Source organism: Carcharhinus amblyrhynchos, chromosome 32 (assembly GCF_965287045.1).
Source record: "Carcharhinus amblyrhynchos chromosome 32, sCarAmb.v2.hapA, whole genome shotgun sequence".
Classification (NCBI taxonomy): Eukaryota; Metazoa; Chordata; class Chondrichthyes; order Carcharhiniformes; family Carcharhinidae; genus Carcharhinus; species Carcharhinus amblyrhynchos.
The window spans coordinates 11,045,186-11,068,134 of NC_137355.1; the positions used below are offsets into that span (position 1 = coordinate 11,045,186).

The window sequence follows — 22,949 nt, forward strand, 5'->3', positions numbered from 1 at the left end:
TGAGTAAAGGTTTCACCAATGCCCTGAACAATTGTTGCAAGACTCTTGCTCTGTTTTCCCTTTGCAATAATGGCCAATTCTCTATTTCCCAATTACTAATTGCTGTGATGCCTGAATCCCTCTGTGCTAGTATCTCCATTTAAACGTGAGGCTCTTCTCTAGCTTCCTGCCAAGACAGACAACCAACCCCCCAGTCTGACACGTTCCAGCTGCCACATTTTTTGGCCTCTTTCGGACACTTTGCATCCTCAACTTCCTATCTATAGCTTACATAGAGGAACTGACAAATTTGCTGATGTTGTTTGTTAATAACTTGGGGCTTTGGCATCGCTCACAGTTACAAATGACTTAAGCATGTTGCAGTCCTCCCTGAATAGGAAGAGCAGGTGGTGACCAATCCTGTTCTTGTACACTAAGTTGCAGCTGTGTTTTTGTTTTGGTGTGGAAAATAGGTGCAAGTGAAGGCCATCCAGCCCCTTGAGCCTGCAGCACCATTCAGCATGATCCCAGCTGATCATGTTCAGTCTCCCACTTTCTCTCCCGTATCCCTTTAACTACGAGAGCCACATCCAGCTTCTCCTTGATCATATCTAACTGGCTCCAACAGCTTTGTGGTAGAGAATTCCATAGGTTCACAAGTGAGTGAAGAAGTCTCTTAAATAAGAACTAGGAGCAGGAGTAGGCCATCTGGCCCCTTGAGCCTGCTTTGCCATTCAATGGCTGATCTTTTCATGGACTCAACTCCACTTATCTGCCCGCTCACCATAACCCTTAATTTCTTTACTGTTCAAAAATCTATCTATCTATCCTTGCCTTAAACATCTAATGAGGTAGCCTCAACCACTTCACTGGGCAGGGAATTCCATACATTCACAACTGAGTGAAGAACTTCCTAATCTCAGTCCTGAATGGCTTACCCATTATTCTTCAGTGACCCCCTAGTTCTGGGGGGTTTTCTGCTGTCCAAGGTGTATCTCCATCCCCACAGTGACTAAATACCAACACTGCCAAAATTGCTCATGGCTATGTGAGCTTGCCAAAATCTCATTCCTCCAGGAAAATTGGCACTTGAAGTAAACAGGCATTCTTCGTTCCGCCACTTCGTCTGTTTTTTCGCAGCTTGTGCCGGTTTCTCCCACTTTCCAAGATGCCAGAGGACAGAGTTCTGAAATGACTTGCTCGATGCAAATGGAAAGCCGACGTGCATCCTTGTCCCTTCACACAAGCTACTTGATTTGTTTTCTGACTCTATTTGCATTGCATCTTGGTCCTAGAATCATACAGTGCAGAAGAGGCCCTTTGGCCCACTGTCTGCACCAATAGAAACACCTAAACTCTCTCTCAACCCATCTGCCAGCACTTGGCCCATGGCCTTGAATGTTGGATATATTATTGTTAGGATTGGATATGTTGTTGCCATTTGTAGACAGGAGAACATCAATCGATGTAGCTTTTTAAATCATCACCTCTTAACACAACACAGCCATGACTTCCTCAATCCACTCTCTTCTGGCCACCAGCTGTTCACCAAGATGATTCTTGTATATATTACTGTGCCAAGTCTTCATCCAGATGATACTAAGGGAGCTAACCTGCCTCTACTAGCCTCCCAAAGATGAATTCCAGATCATCACTAATGTGGGGGGGGGGGGGGGGAGGGGGGTGGGTAGAGAGAGAGAGAGGTCTTTCCTCATTTTCTTCCACCCACCTGCCCCTCACCTTGAAACTATGGCCTCCCACCTGTGACTGCCACTAAGTTTGTTTATTATTGTCACATAGGCTTACGTTAACACTGCAATGAAGTTACTGTGAAAATTCCCTAGTTGCCACACTCCAGCACCTGTTCAGGTACACTGAGGGAGAATTTAGCATGGCCCAATCCACCTAACCAGTACGTTTTTTTTGGCCTGAGGGGGAACTGGAGCACTTGAAGTAAAGCCGCAGAGAATGTGAAACACCGCACACAGTGCCCCAAGCTGAAAATCGAACCTGGGTCCCTGGTGCTGTGAGAACCTGAAAATACTTTAATTCTGAGTATTGGTATTCCATTGTGTATTGATGTGGCTGTACAGTTGTAGCAGCAATGAAAAAGAGAAGTGCAGTCAAAGCTTTTTGGTCCTACTCATCAGGCCAGAAGCAAAAGAATTTTTGAAGGGTAAAATAATATTGCATGTGAACTTGCTGATTAGCAGACCTCTTTAACACTTATCAAATCCATTAGATGCAGGAGTAGAATTAGGCCATTTGGCCCATCAAGTCTGTTCTGCCATTCAATCATGGCTGATAAGTTTCTCAACCCCATTCTCCTGCTTTGATCCCCTTACCAATTAAGAACCTGTCTTAAATCCACTCAATGACCCAGCCACCTCTGTGGCGATGAATTCCACAGGTTTACCACCCTCTGGCTGAAGAAAATTCCTCCCCCATCTCAGTTCAAAAGGGTTGCTCCTTTATTCCGAGACTGTGCCCTTGGGTCCTAGTCTCTCCTATTGGGAACATCCTCTCCATGTCCACTCTATCCAGACTTTTCTGTATTATGTAAGTTTTTCAATGAGATTCACTTGCAAAGCCACCTATTCACACATAGCACCTATTGTTTCACTTTTGAAATTTGGCATTCCTGCATTTAGGCAAACAGGAACATGGGAATTAGGAGCTGAAGTTGACAAATTCAGCTCTTTGAGCCTGCTTCACCATTCAACCAGATCATGGCTGATTTTAGAGCCTCCAATTTTGATAGTCACATGTATTAACATACAGTGAAAAGTATTTTCTTGTGTGTGATACAGACAGCATAGCCTTCATAGAGAAGGAAAGGACAGGATGCAAAATGGAATGTTACAGTCATAACTAGGGTGTAGAAAGATCAGCTTAATATAAGGTAGGTCCATTCAGAAGTCTGGCAACTGAAAAGCTGTTCTTGAGTTGGTTGGTACATGACCTCAGACTTTATCTTTTCTGATGGAAGAAATTGTCTGGGGTGTGTGGGGTACTTAACTATGCTGGCTGTTTTGCTGAGGCAGTGTGAACTGTACAGAGTCAATGGATGGGAAGTTGGTTAGTGGATTTGGCTTCATTCACGACCTTTTGTAGTTCCCCATATCCTTTTTATATCAGAAATATATCTATCTCTTTGAAACTCTTTAATGATTCAGACTCTGCTGTGCTTTGGGGCAGCAAGTTCCACATGTTCACCACCCTGTGAGAAGTAGCCCCTTCTTGTCTGTTTTCAATCTACTGCCTCTTAACCTACATCTGTAACCTCTTGTTCTAGGAGAGATACAAAAGGGTCCAGAGGGTGTGTCTGGAACTACTACCAGAGGCAATAGTGGAGATAGATACAAGTGTCTTTTTAAAAAGCATTTAGACAGTTGTATGGATAAGATTTGAGTGTAGAGGGATATGGGTGAAATATGGGCAATTGGGGCTAGCTTAGTGGTTTTAAAAACTAGGCAGCATGGACAAGTTGGGCTGAAGGGCCTATAACCTCCTGACTCTATTGCCCCATGTTTGTCCTGATGAGTGCTCGATGTAAAGCTTTGGCATGTCTCTCTCAGCCATACACGAGTAGTGCTATCAGTGAATCTAAAAATTTACTGGGTTGCTTTTTACCATGTGTTCTCAATAGGATATATTCGCAGGACTAGTTTTGAGTGTCTGTTCAGAGTGGCTTCACAGCTGGCTAAATCTGAAGCTTTGGCTTCAATACAATTGAGGTATAGCTTCCAAGGAATGTTTGCTCCAGTTAGGCCAGGACTGCATACTCAGTGTAGCAGTAAACTGTTTAACACCAGTTGTAATCCACCTCCATTCTGAATCTTTGCAATAGTTCAACTGGCTGCCAGCCAGTGTGGTGGATATGAACCTGTCACAGTTGGATCAAGGAACTGTTTTGCCCTCTGAAAGGTAACCCTTTTCCACCAGTGTAAAATCAACCTTTTTTTCCCAAAATTTTTCTTCTGGGGGTGAATGACTTTGTTTTCGGGCAGTTGGAAGTTGAACTTGTGAAACCGTCCTGTTGAGATGCTGGACTTGCCTGACTGTTCCAGGGTAAACCCTGCTGCGGTTGTGACAGTGCCAGTAATGTCAAGTGTAGCAAAGTTGATCAATGTTGACTAAACGTGCTCGCAAATATTATCAGCATCTAGATGCAACCCTGGATATGCAAAATTAGTTTTGAGCCACATTCTTCTCCTGTGGATACAGAACAAAAAAGAACAGCACAGCACAGGCCCTTCAGCCCTCCAAGCCCATGCTGATTGTGATGCACTAACTAAACTTGAAGATCTTCTCTTAACCTTTCCATATCCCTCTATTCCCCTCCCTACTCATCTACCCATCTGGCAGTGCATTCCAGGCACCCATCACCATGGAAAAACCTCCCCCTCATCTCCCCTAAACTCCCCCCACCACCACCCCCCCACCTCAAACTTGTGCCCACCTCATAATTGACACTTGTACCCTGCCAACTATCCATCCTACCTATGCACCTCATTAGTTTTGTAGATGTCTCTCCTCAGTCTCCATCTTTCCAGTGAAAACAATCCTAGTTTATTCAACCTCTCCTCATAGTCAATGCCCTCAAGACCAGGCAACATCCTCCTTTGCGCTCTCTCCAAAGCTTGCATGTCCTTCCTGTAGTGTTGCGATCAGAACTGCACGTAATAAAGCTAATCAAATGAGTTTGCCCTTCTAAGTAGCTGACCATGCTTTTGTAACCCAATTGGATTGTGTTGAATGCCTTGTCATTCTTGTATAACAACTGCAGATATGACGTTCATTTATTTATAGGTCGTAACACAAGGGAGGAAAAGGAGTGGGTGCTGCTGATCTGATTGGGCCCTCAAACCCATCCCCATAACCTTTTAAATTGTTCATCAAAATGGAGTTGATCGTAGTCTTGCCTTGAGTAAAGTTAGTGACCCCCCCCCCCCCTCCCCAACTGCAACCCAATTTCTAGGGCAAGGACAGCCCATCAGCTTTTGGAAATAAATGCTCACTTGATCTCTTCGAGACCCCTAATTTTTGTAATTCTAACATTCAGCATCTACCCTGAGGTCCCCGAGGACCTTTCAATAATATCGCAACTCAAATTCCATTGGGCATAGCCTCAACTTTGTCACGTGACACCCCCTTCATCCCAGGAGTCAGTTGTGAACTTTCCTTGAACTGTTTATAATGCAATTATGTCACACGCTCTTTTAAAGACCAAAATTCTACATGGTACTCCAGATCCAGTATCCCCCCCCTGCAAAAGGCCCTGTTCAACTTTTTGAAGTTTGTGTCACAAGTAGCCTTACATTAAGAATAAATTCCAGCATGGGAACAGGTCCTTTGGCCCTCCTAAGCCTCCATTGACCAAGCTGCTCAGTTAACCTAAAACCCTCTCTCCTTACTGGGACCATGTCCCTTCATTCCCATCCTATTCATGTATTTGTCTAGTAAACTGTCTGAACTGCTTAACACACTTGCACCTTTCCCTTTTTTAAAATAAGGTGGCCAATGCAGTACACTATTTCAGTGCAGTCTCACCAATGGCCTGAATGAAGTATAGTCTCCCTCCTTCTAAAGTTTACCTATCTTTAAAAGTTAGTGTCATAAGTAGGCTAACATTAACACTGCAGTGAAGTTACCGTGAAAATCCCCTAGTTGCCACACTCCTGTTCGGGTACACGGAGGGACAATTTAGCATAGCCAATGCACCCTAACTAACACCTTTCAGACTGGGAAGAAATCGGGGAGAACGTGCAGACTCCCCACTGACCCAAAATGAGAATTGAACCTGCCTCCTTAGCACTGAGGCAGCAGTGCTAACCACTGTGCTGCCCCCTCTTAACAAGACTTCTTTCTTTGATATTCTGTTTTCCTTGCAATAAACATTCAATTTGCCTTCCTAATCACTCGCTGTACCTGCTTGGGGTCACTTTTATTTTGTGTACCTGGGTGTGCACATCTCTGTACTAGTTCTGCAATCTCATTCCCATTTGTAATGCTGCTTTTTCCTGCAAGATTGGCCAAGTTCTGCTTTTCCCCACAATTATTCTCTCTCCCGGCTTAATCTATTTATAAGCCTTTTGTTAATGTTTTATGTGCTCTGCTTTCCTACCAGTCTGTCTGTCGTCAGTAAATTCAGCTGCCATATATTCGATCCCTTCAGTCATTGATAGAATTGGTGCACAGCTGAGGTGCCAGCATTGATCCTGTGACTGTTCGCTCATTGCTGATGTAAAAAAATAAACCCATCTGCTGACTCTCTGCTTCCCCATTAGTTAATCAATTCTCTGTCTATGTCAACAGGTCACTCCCTATGCCATGAGCACTTAATTTTGTGTAGTGACCTGCCACGCAGCAGCTTTTTTCCAAATACTTTTGGAAACCCAAGTACACCACATCAACATGTTCCCCTTTATCCATTTTGCTTATTAACTTCTTCACAAACTCTGATCAATTAGTTAATAGGTTTTTTCCTTTCACAAACCATATTGACTTGGCAGTTACCTACTCCAAAACCCTGATGTGCAGGAGGAGGCCAATTCAGCCCATCAAGTCTGCACTAACAATGAGCAATTTTGCCCAGGCTCTATCCCCATAACTTCTTTAATCTCCCTAATCTGCCCATCTTTGGATACTAAGTCACCAATCTTGTACATACAAAGCAAGAGGGCATTTGGCCTATTGAGCCTGTCAATGACCATCCCACCCAGGCCCTATCCCTATAACCTCATATATTTACCCTTGCTAGTTCCCCTGGTATGAAGGGGCAATTTGGTATGGCTAATCCACCTAACCTCAATCTTTTGGAGTGTGGGAAGAAACCAGAGCACCCAGAGGAAACCCACATGGACTTGGAGAATGTGCAAATTCCACACAGTCACCTAAAGGCTGGAATTAAACCAGGATCCCTGGTGTCGAGGCAGCTATACTAACCACTGTGCCTACCAAATAATGGATTCCCAATGACTGAGGTGGCTAACTCGCCTATAGCTTTCTGCCTTATCTGTCTTCTGAATAGTGATGTTGCATTATTGATTTTACATTGGTTTTTATAATCCACTGGGAATGTTCCAAATCTATGGAATTGTTAAGGTCACAATGAATGTAACCCACAATCTTCGCAGCCAAATCTGCATCCAAGGGCCTTAATAGGTCAATAGATCTCGGAGACGTATCAATTTTATTTCTCCTAATTTTCCCAATACCTTTCCCTAATTGTGGTTTGCTTTGGCATCTCCTTGATCAGGCGTTCTTAGAATTCTTGCCTTGAGAACAAATACAATATATCTCTTTGAATCTTCTGCCATTTCCTTGTTCCCCATTATTACTTTCCCAGTCTTTACTTCTAAGGGAGCAATGCCTACTTTCCTCCTTTTTGAACAAAGAAAATTACAGCACAGGAACAGGCTGTTCGGCCCTTCAAACCTACACTGACCACGCTGCCTGACTTAACTAAAACCCCCTACCCTTCCAGGGACCATATCCCTCTATTCCCATCCTATTCATATAGAACATAGAACACTACAGCACAAACAGGCCCTTCAGCCCACAAGTTGTGCCGATCACATCAACACCTACCAATCCATAGACCTATCTATAACCCCCAATCCCATATACTCATCCAGAAGTTTTTTTAAAAGACCCCAGTGAGTTCGCCTCCACCACCACTGACAACAGCCGATTCCATTCACTCACCACCCTCTGAGTGAAAAACTTACCCCTAACATCTCTTCTGTACTTGCCTCCCCGCACCTTACATCTGTGTCCTCTCGTAGCGACGACTTCAACCCGGGGAAATAGCCTCTGAGAATCCACCCTATCTATTCCTCTCAACATTTTGTAAACCTCTATCAGGTTGCCTCTCAACCTTCGTCTCTCCAGGGAGAAGAGTCCCAGTTCCCTCAACCTATCTTTGTAAGGCATGCCTCCCAATCCAGGCAACGTCCTTGTAAATCTCCTCTGTACCCTTTCAATAGCTTCTATGTCCTTCCTATAGTGAGGTGACCAGAACTGCGCACAGTACTCCAAGTGAGGCCTGACGGGTCTTATAAAGTTGCAGCATTACCTCCTGACTCCTAAACTCAATCCCTCGATTAATGAAGGCCAGTATACCATACGCCTTCTTGACCACATCCTCCACCTGCGAGGCCGATTTTAAGAGTCCTGTGGACCCGGACCCCAAGATCCTTCTGCTCTTCCACACTGCTAAGACTCCTGCCCTTGATAGTGTATTTGTTCATCCCATTGGTCCTGCCAAAGTGGACGACTACACATTTATCCGCGTTGAAGTCCATCTGCCACTTCTCCACCCAGTCCTGCATCCTATTTATGTCCTGCTGCAACTTCTGACATCCTTCCAGACCATCCACAACACCACTGACCAAATATACCTGTCGAGATGCTCCTTAAAGTCACGACTGTATCTGCTTCCACTACCTCCCCCAGCAATGAGTTCCAGGCACCCACTACTGTTTTTTTTTAAAAAAAATCTGCCTGTACGTCTCCTTTTTAAACTTTGCCCCTCACACCTTAAACCAATGCCCCCTAATACTTGACTCATCCACCTTTGTGGGGGGGGGGGAGAGCAGGGAAAGCTTCTGACTATCCACTCTGTCCATGCCCCTCAATCTTGTAGACTTTTATCAGGTCTCCCCTCAACCTCCATTGTTCCAGTGAGAACAAACTAAGTTTCTCCAACCTCTCCCCATAACTAATGCCCTCCATACCAGGCAACACCCTGGTAAACCTTTTCTGTACCCTCTCCAAAGCCTCCACATCCTTCTGGTAGTGTGGTGACCAGAATTGAACACTATATTCCAAGTGCAGCCTAACCAAGGTTCTATAAAGCTGCAACATGACTTGCCAACTTTTAAACTCCATGCCCTGGCCGATGGAGGCGAGCATGCCGTATACCTTCTTAACTACCTTCTCCATCTGCATTGTTACTTTCAGTGACCTGTAACTGTACACCTAGATCCCTTTGCCTATCAATACTCCTAAGGGTGCTGCCATTACTGTATTTCCAATCTAATATAGATCTTCCAAAAATGCATTACCTCATTTGCCCAGATTAAACTATCTGCCATATCCCTGCCCAAATTGCCAACTGATCTACATCCTGCTGTATCCTCATTGCCATCCACAAATTCACCAACTTTTGTGTCATCCGCAACTTTAACTAATTAATCCAGTTACACTTTCCTCCAACACAGCCCTCCATTCAGAAATGCACCCTTCTGTTGCTATTAGTCTTTGACCAAGCCAATTTTGTATCCACCTTGCCAGCTCACCTGATCCCATGTGATTTTGCCTTTTGCACCAGTCTGCCATGAGGGACCTTGTCAAAGGCCTTACTGAAGTCCATGAAGATAATATCCACTGCCCTACCATCAAACACCTGTAGGAACTCCTGCTATTTTATATTTCAAGCTAGCCTTCTCTCATTTGGTTTCTAAAATCTGCCCAGTCTTCTTACTTGCCACAAATCTTTTGAAGAATTGTACATATCTTCAACTTGGTTCTTAACCATGGTTGGTGCATCCTTTTCATAGTCCATATCTTGGAGATCTGCTATTGTCCCTCTATCTTGCCTTTTAACCTATTTTCTCACCTTTTTATTTAAGTTTGGGACACTAGTTTGTGACCCTCACTTCTCACCCTCAAATTGAGCATGGCATTGAAAAATCAATATGAATACTTTGCAATGTGTCTTAACTTGCAGTACCATTTCATAATGCTGTGGTCTTCAATATTGCTACATTACACAGGCAACTTCTTGAAGCATCTGTTACCCAATTTGATGGTTGTGTGGGGGGGGAACCTTTCTACCCCTCTGTTTCTCTGCACCTGCCTCTCGTTGATGTGGGAGCTGTTTATATTGGTAGTAATTGGTACATTGGCAATGCTAAATTCTCCCATGTACCTGGACAGGTGTCAGTGTGGTGACTAGGGGATTTTTACAATAACTACATTGTAGTGTTAATGTAAGCCTGCTTGTGACACTAAAGTTTCTGTCCCCAATGGTGGTGTCATGTAACTGGAAGCCAAATGACCAACCATAGCATGGTGGCAGTACTGCTCTCTCTCTCAGCGCCATTTCATATTGTCACATGTTTCAGTATACATTGAAAAGTGTTGTTTCTTGTGCTATACAAAGCATTCTCTTCATAGAGAAGGAAAGGAGAGGGTGTAGAATGTAATGTTAGTCATAACTAGGGTGTAGAGAATAGAGTTTGAAAGGATAGTGAGTTTTAAAAGCATAGAACAAGTGTAAGAATTAAAGGGGACAGCTCGCAAGAAGTCCCCTTGTTCCAGCACCATCTTGGATCAGGGGCTTGGGTTCAATTCTAGGCTTGGGTTTCTGCCTGTGCAGAGTCTGCATGTTCCCCCCCCCCTTGTCTGCATGGATTTCCTCCCACTCACCAAACATGTGCAGGTTAGTGGATTGGCTATAAGAAATTGCCCCTAGTGTCCTAGGATGTGTGGGATAGGGGAATTAGGTTGGCACAAGGGCTCCCTCACCAGCATCAGGGACCCAGTTTGATTCCAGCCTTGGCATTGTGTGGAGTCTGCGCATTCTCCCCACATCTGTGTGGGTTTCCTCCAGGTGCTCAGGTTTCCTCCCACAGTCCAAAGGCGTGCAGGTTAGGTTGGCCATGCTAAATTGACCATAGTGTTAGGCAAGTCATCAGGGTAAATATGTGGGGTTATGGGGATAGGCTTGGGTGGATTTGTGATCAGTGCAGACTCAATGGGTCAAATGGCAGCCTCCTAAGGGTTCTGTAAATGTGGGGTCACCAGGAAGGGGCCTGGGTGGAATGCTTAGCTGGAGAATTAGTGCAGACCCAGTTGGTCAAATTGCTTCCTCCTGCATTATAGGGATTCTATAGTAAGATGTGGTAGTTTGAGACTTCCCCCTGCAAGTAGGATTTCAGCACGGTGTCCAATGAATGTGATGGTCATGTGGTCAAAATGCAATAGCTTATTTATCAAATTCTGAATTGGCAACCTTCAAGCATTAATACCTCTGCAGAAACACTAAAATGAAATTTAAATTCCTGGTGTCCATCCCTATTCTGCACAAAACAACCTTTGGCTTGTTATAGTTGATCCTTGACAGCTGTTTAATTTTACAATGGCATTTAAATGTCTCGAGCCCCAGATAAACTAAATGGGTATTTTGTTGCTGATGCTTTAAAACCTTTGGTCAGAAGTATTTGTGGGTGTGGGTTGACTCTTGGCTAAATGTGGTGCAGAACATACAAGATACAAAGGTGTTGTATACTAACAGTAATGAACCTGGTTAGCACTGCTGCCTCAGTGCCTGGGTTCAGTTCCCAGCTTAGGCCCATCTGGAGTCTGCACATTCTCCCCATGTCTGCATAGGTTTCCTCCCACAAGCCAAGAGACATACTGGTTAGGTGCATTGACCAAGATAAATTCTCCCTCGCTGCCAATGGAATAGAGATAATGCCCATGCCAGCTTTGCTAGTCCATGGGGCTAGTTGGGGCTGTGTAACCAATTGTCACTCGTGCAGAGAAAATGTTTGTAGTCTGTCTGCAGTTTGCTACAAGTAGGCTTGTGTTAACACTGCAATGAAATTACTCTGAAAATCCTCTCTTCGCCACATTCAGTACTGAGGGAGAATTTAGCACGGCCAGTGCACCTAACCAGCACGTCTTTGGACTGTGGGAGGAAACTGGAACACCCCAGAGGAAACCTGTGCAGACCCTGCAGAGGCTGGGAATCGAATCTGGGTCCCTGGCAGCAGTGCTAACCACTGTGCCACCCTGGTTCTGACTAATTACTGTTAACACCCCTCAATTCATACCTTTTTTCAAAAAAAGCCTCCTGAGATACCTGCAAAATAGCTTGTCTCCTGGAGATATTGAGAGGCTGCTATAACATCAGTGTGAATACTCTGACAGACCAGCAACACGATCGGACTTTCCTCACTTTCCATCTGCCACTCCAGGCTTAACTAATAAACTATCCAGACCACATTTTAAAACCTGTCTCTTGAAACGCAGCAATATCTTTTGAACTCTATACGCCCCTTGTATTGTCCTGGGACTTGGCTAATTTTTTTTCTCTCGTGCTTCCAGAGTGTGGGTCAGCATTTTTTTTTTGCTAAGTTACTGGATATGAGCGGACTTGAGCCGTTTGGTGCTGAAGCGGCAGCCTCGGTAACTTGGTGTTTGTTCTTGGTTTGCAAAGACGGTTAGACTACTTTTTCTGTCACAAGTGTGCTCAGAACAAAGTTGTGGTTTAACTGTTCCTCCCCCCACAGAGCAGCAACAAGTTACTGCCTTTGATTTTTCATGTTGTAATGCATTCCAACTCAACAGATGGGCAAGCAATTGGAATTTTCATATAATCCGAAAGCCTGAATATTACACCGGCTTCAGCTGAGTATTCAGTCCAGCTTTTGTCTGGGAAGGTTTGGCTGTGCTGGTCTCTTTTTTTTTAATTTAAATTTCAGTTATAGTGGATGGAAATGTGTAGATGTGACTTTAATTGCACTGCACACATGGCTCAGTTGGCTGGATGGTGGCTAGTTAGCAATGCAGAGCGACACCAACAGCGTGGGTTCAATTCTTGTACCGGCTGAGGTTATTCATGAAGTTACTCTCAACCTTGCCCCTGGCCTGAGGTGTGGTGACCCTCAGCACGTCAACTAACCCCCTCATAGGCTGCTGTTCTCTATGGTCATCTGGCTGTATGGTAACTTCAAGGCCCTGCCTTAACTTTAGTCCTGGCCTGAGGTGTGGTGACCCTTGGCTTAAATCATCACCAGTTAACTGTCCCCTTCAAAAGCTTATGGTGCTGTAGAACAGGGTGGGACAGTACAGTGGTTAGCACTGCGCCAGGGACCTGGTTTCCAGTCCCACTTGGGTCACTGTCTGTATGGAGTTTGTACATTGTCACCATGTCTGCGTGGGTTTTCTCAGTGCTCTGGTTTCCCCCCCACAGTACAAAGATGTGTGGATTGGCCATGCTAAACTGCCCCTTACATCAGGGGGCTAGTAGGGTTATGGGGTAGGGCCAGGGTGGGATTGTGGTCTGTGCAGACTCAATGGGCTGAATGGCTTCCTCCTGCACCGTGGGGATTCTGAGACTATGGCAACTTTACCTTTGTGTGTGCAATCTTTTGAAAAGCATATACTATATTTGAGGTGTTGAGGGATCCTACACATACGTACCTGTTGCTGCAGTCTATGCAAAGACTTTGTTTAATAAAATACTTAATTCAAAAGAAATAACTTAAAATTAACTATGCTAAAATTAAAATTGACTACATCTTAAAACTCAGAAGGCTGGATTAACTGAAAATTGACCACATTCCCTGAAAAGTATACCACAAAAGTTAGCTTTGGTAACAGCAACTGCGAGACCTGTGTTTTGTCAGACAGTTTGCAGAAAACATTTACAATGAGGGTTGATGTTTTGCTTTGTTTGTACAGTCTGTTCAAGCTCAGTACAAAGACTGGCTCTGCTGCAGGTCTGACTTTTTACTCTGTTCTATTCAACAAAAACTCATTTTAAACTGCATACCAGTGCTGTCCTCATCTGCTCAAAGGAAGGAATGGACCCCACAAATGGTGATACTGTGCCTTTAAGAAATGTATTTGGTTCCTGTTTTTTACCACTTGTGTACCAGTGCCATTTTGTCTGTATCTGGCAGCCTTTTTGAGGTGATGCTGTGTCTTTAGAACTGTTTGGGTCATATTTCTTGTGCCAGATCTGTTTTACTTATCAGTTTTTGTGTATCGGTGCCATTTTTGTGTGGATCTGGCAGGTCTGTTACTGCAGCAGCATAATTGATCTTAATTGTTTTTAATATGGTCAAGGTTGTTTGTGTTTTCTGTTTTTCCAGTGGGTGGTGGGATTGATAAGATCGGGTGACTAGAGGATCCCAGCTTGGTTGCTGTTTGGAATTTGTAAAGAGTAGAAATAGCTTTGCTCACTCATTTGAAGTCTGGAGACTGGGACTTGCCAGAAACTAGGTCTTTTTTTTCTTCTGAAGTCCTGCTTGAAGTAGCTCTTTTTCTCTGGAGACTGTTGCATGAGTCAGGCCTTTCTGTATCTGTACAGAGATTGAAATGTTGAAAATCTAGCATTCTTGTGAGTGTATCTGTTTTTGGTGCCAGTTGGTTCTGAAATGGGATTTGTCTATGGGGATATTGCTTAAATTGGATCTAATATGGGAGAGCTGCTAAGAATTATACTTTGTCAGGTTTAAGTATTTTAATTGTGTGAATAAAGTGTTGGTTTTTCAATAAAAACGCACCTAGAGGGGGGATGGCACAGTGGTTAGCACTGCTGCCTCACAGCACCAGGGACACAGGTTCAATTCTGGTCTTGGGTCACTGTAGTCTGCATGTTCTCCCCGTGTCTGTGGGTTCCCTCTCGGGTTTCCTCCCACAGTTCAAAGGTGTGGGTTAGGTTGATTAGCCATACTAAATTGACCCTAGTGTCAGGGGTTAGCAGGGTAAATGTGTGTACCGTCCCCAGAAGTGTGTGGCAAGAGTAGTTCTCTGCCCAGAAAGGATGCCACCAAAATGTGTCCTGACCATCTCAAAGAAATTTCCTGCACTTCTGTAATCTGCCCCTAATATATAGCTTTGCAGTTGTACATCATTCTTTGAGCCACACAGTGTGTGTGTGTGTGTGTTAATCTGCAAGTGAAATGTGCTAACCTCACTCCAATCCGAAGAAATACATGAGATGTCCTTGTGTTATTGCCAGTCTATTAATCCAGAAACTCAGCTCATGTTCTGGGGACCTGGGTTCAAATCCCACCATGGAGGATGGTGAAAATGGATTAAAATCTGGAATGAAGAATCTACTGATGACCCTGAAACCATCGATTGTTGGGAAAAACCCATCTGGTTCACAAATGTCCCTTTCAGGGAAGGAAACCTGCCATCCTTATCTACTCCTGGCCAACATGTGACTCTGGAGCCACAGCAATGTGGTTGACTCTCAACTGCCCTCTGAAATGAGCGAGCAAACCATTCAGTTCAAGGGTAATTGGGATGGACAGTAAATGCTGGCCAGCCAGTGGCACTCATGTCTCTTTAATAAGATTGGTGATCTTGGTCACTGGGCTTTATGTTCTGGGCTAGCCAGTTGTACTTGGCGTTTACAAAGTGGTGTCAACTTGATCCAGTGGGCACTGTTTATGGGAATGCTGGCTACATGTTAGCTGTGCATCTTGAAGATGTTGCTTCCAGTGCACCTTGAGATACCTGAACCAGATGGGGCTGCTTTTCTGGCCTACTTGTATTGACCGTCTCTAATCATCCTTCCTCTTCAGAACCAACATTCCATGTTTTGATCTACCAACGAACCTTGTGACTTTAGACGCATATGGCAAATTTGAATCCACTGCCTTGTTGCAGTCATACAGTAGAGGAGAATCGTGCACTAGTCCAAGTGGCAGTGGTTAGCACTGCTGCCTCTCAGTGCCAGGGACCTGGGTTCAATTCCTGGCTTGGGTCACTGCCTATGCAGAGTCTACATGTTCTCCCTGTGTCTGCGTGGGTTTCCTCCCCACAATGCAAAGATATGCGGGATAGGTGGATTGGCCATGCTAAATTGCCCCTTAGCCCCCCTGACACTAGCTAGGGTATATGGAGTTATGGGAATAGGGTCTGGGTGGGATTGTGGTCAGTGCAAACTTGATGGGCTGAGTGGCCTTTACTAGGTTTGAGTGGGTGGCACAATGGTTAGCACTGCCTCAGTGCCAAGGACCTGGATTTGATTCCTGGCTTGCCACTATATCTGTGGAGTCTGCACGCTGTCCCTGTGTCTGCACGGGTTTCCTCAACGTACTCTGGTTTCCTTGCACAGTCTGAAAGACGTGCTGGTTAGTACATTTGCTGTGCTAAATTCTCCCGTGGTGTACCCAAACAGGCACTGGAATATGGCGACTAAGGGATTTTCACAGTAACTTCACTGCAGTGTTAATGTAAGCCTACTTGTAGTTTGTACCAGTAGCTATAACCTGGAGAGGGTGGCAAGCATTTTTACTGAACTTTTGCTGTTTTTTTTTCTCTTGTAGGTCCGTACGCTTTTTGTCAGTGGGCTTCCCATGGATATTAAACCTCGTGAACTCTACCTTCTCTTTCGGCCATTCAAGGTAAGGATTGATTAGCAGTGCGTGCTGATGTAGGAATCTGTGTCGTCTCTCTGGGTTCTGCATTTGAGCAGAGCAAGAGTTTTTGTAATTAATGGACTATGAATGTTAACCTAATACCGTGCTTCTGCACCTCTGTCACATGATAAACCACGCACTGACAATCTATACCAAAATTTAATCTCCTCCCCCTACTCCCCTTGGCTTACAGGCCCAGGTGTAGAACATAGAACATGCGCCAATCATATCCATACCTACCAGGCCATAGAACGATCTAACTCCCAATACCATTAAATCCCATCTACTCATTTACTATAGAATTTTGGCACAGATCCAGGCTGATGTTTTGGTGTCATGGGAGCATGGCAGTGTCAGGATTGAGGTCTGAGGTGAGGCCCTGTCCTGTCCATCATAGAATTTCTGCAATGCAGAAGAGGCCACTTGGCCCATCAAGTTTGTACTGACTCATGGTTAATCCACTTGACCTACACATCTTTGGACACCAAGGGGCAATTTAACATGACCAATCCATCTAATTTACCCATCCTTAGTGGGAGGGACCCTATGCTGCCTTGATGTCAGGGGCAGTCACTCTCTCTCCTCCCCTCTGGTGTTCAACTCTTGTCAATATTTGAACCAAAGCTGTAATGAGGACAGGAGCTGAGTGACGGTGGAACCCCAGCTGAGTGTCACCTAAGCAGGTTGGAGTTGTATCTGACACAAAGATAGTTGTGGCTGTTGGAGGCCAATTATCTAAGGACACCACAACAGGAGTTCCTCTGACTTGTGTCCTAGGCCTAAGCAACTTCAGCTGCTTCATCTGTGACCTTGCCTCAAGGCCAGAAGTGGGACAGTGACTCCTGTTGGGATAGGCAATAAATACTGATCTAGCCTGCAAATGAATAAAGTCCAAGTCCAGCTTATGGACAGCATGGCACTTTTGGCTGATAAGTGGCAAGTACCAGGCAGTTAACAAGAATCTAACCCATTGGCATGCAATGGAATCCACATCACTGACTCCCCCACTGTCAACATCCCAGGGGTTACCATTGACAGGAAACTGGGCTAGCGATTATAAATGACTACAAAAAGCTCAGCTGAATCCTGTAGTGAGTAACTCGCCTCCTGGCTGCCTTGTAGCTGGTGGACAGACTGAGTGTAATGGAATAGCCTTCACTTGCCTGAAGAGTACAACTCAACTCTACCATCCAGCATAGTGCCAATCAAGCAGGATGCTTTATCTTCAACATTCACTCCCTCCACCACCAACACACTGGCAGCCATGTGTATCATCTGTAAGATGTACTGCAGCAACTCACCAAAGCTCCTTTTGACATTACCTTTTCAAACCTGCAATCTAACACCTAGAAGGACAAGGGCAGCAGATACTTGGGAACACCACCACCAAAAGGTTCCCCTTCAAGTTGCTCACCGTTCTGACTTGGAAATATGTTGGCTGTTCCTTCACTGGGCCAAATCCTGAGGCTCCCTTCCAAACAGCACTGGGTGCATGAACCCCACACAGACTGCAGTTCAAGCTCACCACCCAGGGGAAATTACAGATGGGTGACGGTGGTTAGCACTGCTGCCTCACTGTGCCAGGGACCTGGGTTCAATTCCTGGCTTGGGTGACTCTGTGCAGACTCTGCACATTCTCCTCGTGCCTGCAAGGGTTTTACTCCAGGTGCTCAAGTTTCCTAACTGGCACTGCTTTGGACTGTGGGAGGTGGATTGGCCATGTTAAGTCACCCACTTGGTGTCAGAGGGGCTAGCTAGGGTAAATGCAAGAGGTTATGGGGATAGACCCTAGATGGGATTGTGCTCAAGTGTAGACTCAATTGGTTGAATGGCCTCTTGTATTAATAAGGATTCTGACTCCAGGTGCTGGTCCAGGCCAATGACAATTACCAACAATTAACAAAACACCAAGCAGACTGCTACCCTTAGCAGTATGTAAAATGTTCAACCCAGTTGATTTGGTCAGTATATAAGTGGCTCTTGAAATTGAGTAAATTTTCAACATGATTTGATTTTGGAGTCAGAAGTTTACAGCATGGGGAAACAGGCCCTTCAGCCCAACTTGTCCATGCTGCCCTTTTTGACCACTAAGCTCGTCCCAATTGCCTGTATTTGGCCCATATCCCTCTACACCCCATGTAACTGTCTAAAATGCTTTTTAAAGACAATTGTACCCACCTCTACTATTACCTCTGGCAGCTCGTTCCAGATGCTCACCGCCCTCCAAACAATTTCCCCTCTGGACCCTTTTGTGTATCTCCTCTTGTCTTTAACCTACGCCCTCTATCTTTTCCCAAAGGTAGGGATCTAAAGCTATTGACTATCTAGCTGATCTAAGTCCCTCATTCTTTTATACGATCACCCCCTAAGCCTCTTGTGCTCCAGAGGGGGAAAAAGTCCCAGTCTATCCAGACATTAACATTTTAGGTACTAATTTCCTTTTAAAAGAACTTCAGTTTAGCTTGAACTATGGCTTCCGGTAACAGCTGCCAATCTTGCACCATAACTTGGCACTGAATGTGTTCTAATACTTAATGTTCTTTTTAACAAATGCTTAACAGTCACTTTGGTCCATGGGTTTGATTTTAAGTTAGTGGGCCCCTGTTGTGGTGACATTGTTCTGTTTCTCATTGACCATCTCTAAGCTTTTAATATTGCACCAAAGTAAATAATCTCAAACTTTAAAACATCTGATTTTTAAATCCAATTAAAGGATTGCGGGAAACCTGGATAAGAGATGCAATCCTTAAGTGCAGAAGAAGGCCAATTGCACTGACGACAATCCCACCCAGATCCCCTCCCTATAACCCCATGTATTTACTCTGCTAATCTCCCTGATGGTGGAATTTAGCATGGCCAGTCCACCTGACCTGCGCATCTTTGGACTGTGGGAGGAAACCCATGCAAACTCTGCACAGTCACCAGGGTCCCTGACACTGAGGCAGCAGTGCTAACCACTGCCGCCGTCTCAAGAACATTAGTTGATGCAGACTCTGAGCTGAATGGCCTCTTCTGCGCTAAGGACTTCATCGTGTGCCCACTATGCATGGGTCTAACAAGCATTGTATGTATATACTGCACCACGCAGACTGCAGGGGGCTCAATACCATCATCTGGAGGGCAATGAATGCTGGCCTAGCCAGTGATGTCCACATACTATGAACAAATTTAAAGAATCTCCATTGCCAGCTGTTAAGCATGGGGGTGAGTTAAACCCAGTTGGTCAGCATGCAAGTGGCAACAACAAAAGAAGTCTCTTTTGGTGTCTGAGCTGTTGGCATTGTCATTCTCAACCTGATGGCAGCTTCAAGATTTAGCTGAGTTGTAGATTGAGTACAGAAATCCTGAACTGTGGAGCCGCATTCAATGATCTCTGCACAGGTGATGCTGGGAGCCTGGAACCCACCTGGTTAGCACTGCCTGAAGGTTCCCCCTTCAAGTCACTCACCATCCTGACCGGGAAATATACCGGCTATTCCTTCATCGCTGGGTCCAAATTCTGGGACTCCCTTCCCCAACAGCACTGTGGGTGGCCCTACTCCACATGGACTGCAGCAGTTCAAGAAGGCAGCTCATCACTAGAGGGGCAATTGGGGATAGGCAATAGATGTGGGCTTAGGCCAATGCACCTGGGTTTGATTCTCAGCTTGGGTCACTGTCTGTGTGGAGTTGGCACCTTCTCCCCATATCTGCATGGGTTTCCTCTGGGTGCTTTGATTTCCTCCTGCAGTCTAAAGATGTGTGGGTTAGATAAATTGGCCATGATAAATTGCTCCTTAGTGTCAGGGGGATTAGCAGGGTAAATGTGTGGGGTTACAGGGATAGGGCCTGGGTGGGACTGTGGCTGATGCTGTTTTGATGGGCTGAATGGCCTCTATCAACTGTAGGGATTATGGTTCAGGCTGATTCCCTGATGAACTTTCTCAATATGCTGTTAGAAGCCATCATCAAGTTGAACTGAGATGCAACCATTTCAAACAGTCAGAATCACTGAACTGGCCCTCAAAAGCTGCTTTAGTTTTTCTTGTGATTAATTGCTAATTTCATATTTATTGCACAGAAAGCAGTTTAGCTCATGTCTCCCACTAACCAGAAAAAAGGCTATCCAAGTCTTTTTTTTTAGTGTCACATGTAGGCTTACATTAACACCGCAATGAAGTTACTTTGAAAATCCCCCTAGTTGCCGCACTCCGCTGCCTGTTCGGGTACACTAAAGGAGAATTTTTAGCATGGCCAATGCATCTAACCAGCACATCATTTGGACTGTGGGAGGAAACTGGAGTAGCTGGAGGAAACCCACACACACGGGAAGAATGTCAGTGGAGTTTGCACCTTCTCCCCATGTCTGTGTGGGGGTTTCCTCCAGGTGTTCTAGTTTCTCCCACAGTTAACATGCGTGGGTTAGGTTAATTGGCTGTGGTAAGTTGCCCCTTTTTTTTAATCAGGGAGATTAGGAAGGTAAATGTGACATTACAGGGATAGGACAGGGTGGGATTGTCATCAGTGCAAGCTCAATGGGCCAAATAGCAGCCTCCTGCACTGTAGATTCTATGATTCTCTAACCCCCTTACCTGTTTAAACATATTCCATTCTCCTGCTGCCCCTGACCCCCCAAAGGGGCCCTATCGAGACCCATCATTTTTGTACTCAATTAAACCTCCCCTCAGCCACCACTGATGCCAGAAATCAGCCCCATTTCCCCAGCCCATCCAAACATTCCTGATAACTAACTGTTTGCACTGCATGACCCCAACCCTTGTGTCCTCTTCAACAGTGATTTGAGGGTTAGGGAGTTTTTTGGCTGTCTGGCTCTGTGAGGGTTATTAATGTGCGTGATCACTCTGAGAATTTTAACATTTTTTGCTGCAGCTCCACACTGCTGTGGAATTCCCATTAAGAGAATCATTCTACAATCGATTGCAAGCTCAGAGCTAAAAGCTTGTTTATTGTCACGGGTCACTAGGTGAAGGACAGCAGTAAGCACGCTCTCCCTGACCACTGTCCCACTCCGTCCATGTCTAAGTGCAGCAAAGCCTAGCCAACGATTACATGTTGGTATGGAGCCACTTAGCCCAAACAAGCGTCAGGCAGCCACCTCCCAACAAGAGGATCTCCCCATTGAATGTGACGGAGCACTGGATTACCATCACTAAATCCCCCCCCACTATTGATATCCTGGGGGTAACGTAGGAACTAGGAGCAGGAGTAGGCCATCTGGCCCCTCGCCTGCTCTGCCAATCAATAAGATTATGGCTGATCTTTTTGTGGACTCGCTCCACTTACCCACAAGCTCAAAACCCTTTAATTCCTTTACTGTTCAAAAATCTCTCTATCCTCGCTGTAAAAACATTCAATGAGGTAGCCTCAACTGCTTCACTGGACAGGGAATTCCACAGATTCACAACCCTTTTGTGTGAAGAAGCTCCTCCTCAACTCAGTCCTAAATCTGCTCCCCCTTATTTTGAGGCCATGCCCCCAGTTCTAGTTTCACCCGCCAGTGGAAACAACCTCCCTGCTTCTATCTTATCTTATTCCCTTCACAATATCTTTCTATAAGATCACTCATTCTTCTGAATTCCAGTGAGTATAGTCTGTCTCTCCTCAAGCCAACCCTCTCCACTCCAGAATCAATCTAGTGAATCTCCTCCAAACCCCCTCCAGTGCCAGTGTATCCTTCCTCAAGGAGACCAAAACTGTACACTACTCCTCCAGGTGTGGCCTCACCAGCGCCTTTTATATAGCTGCAACATAACCTCAGTATCTTTAAACTCCATCCCTCCAGCAATGAAGGGAAAAATTCCATTTGCTGCCTTAATTACCTGCAAACCAACTTTGTGATTCCTGCATAAGGACACCAGATCCCTCTGCACTGCAGCATACTGCAATTTTTTAAACCATTTTAAAATAAATAGTCCATTTTGACCAGAAACTGAACTGGACTAACTGCAAATACTATGGCTACCTCCTGGTTTCCTCCCAGATGTGCAGATTAGGTTGATTGGTAAATCGCTACTCAGTGTCAGGGAGATTAGTAGGGTAAAGATTTGGGGTTATGGGGATAGGGTCTGGGTGGGATTGTTGTCAGTGCAGGCTCAATGGGCTGAATGGCTGCTCTATGAAGAGCAGATCAGAAGCTAGAATCCTGTGGCAAGTAACTCTCCACCTGACTTCCCAAAGTCCATCCACAAGGCACAAATCAGGAGTGATGGAATACTCCACGTGCCTGGATGGGTGCAGCTCCAACAACAGTCAATAACCTTGACACCATCCAGGACAAGCAGCCCCGCTTGATTGTGGAAGGGGTGCCATTCACTCCCTCCACCACAGCAGCAGCTGTGTGTAACCATCTACAAGATACACTACAGCAACTCACCAAGGTTCCTTAGGCAGCACCTTCCAAACTCTAGATGGTAGCAGTCGAGGGCAGCAGATGCCTGGGAGCACCACCTGGAGGTTGCCCTTCTAAGTGACTCACCGTCCTGACTTGGAAACGTGGAGGCTGTTCCTTCACTGGGGTCAAAATCCTGGAACTCCCTCCCTAACAGTGTGGTGGGTGTACCTACACCACACACTGCTGTGGTTCAAGAAGGCGGCTTGCCACCACCTTGAGGGGAAATAAATGCTGGTTTAGCCAGTGACATCCACCACCCATAAATTTAAAAAGGAACTAATTTGGGCTGTCGTAGCTTTGTAGGCTAGCAAATCACAGCTTTGTGATGTATCCATAGGTTAATGTCTGCTGTATCAGTACAGTAGTGATGAATGCCTTGAAGATTTTGTAGTTGGTTTTGACAC

General features: G+C 45.2%; 1 protein-coding gene across 1 annotated transcript in view; it reads left to right on the forward strand.

Moving 5' to 3' along the window:
- Positions 1 to 22,949, forward strand: part of LOC145360718 (RNA-binding protein with multiple splicing 2) — a 120,297-nt gene that overhangs the window by 27,333 nt on the left and 70,015 nt on the right. The window contains exon 2 of the mRNA XM_080216095.1: positions 16,062 to 16,139. Coding sequence (XP_080072221.1) covers positions 16,062 to 16,139 — 78 coding nt within the window. The remainder of the gene's footprint in view (positions 1 to 16,061; positions 16,140 to 22,949) is intronic.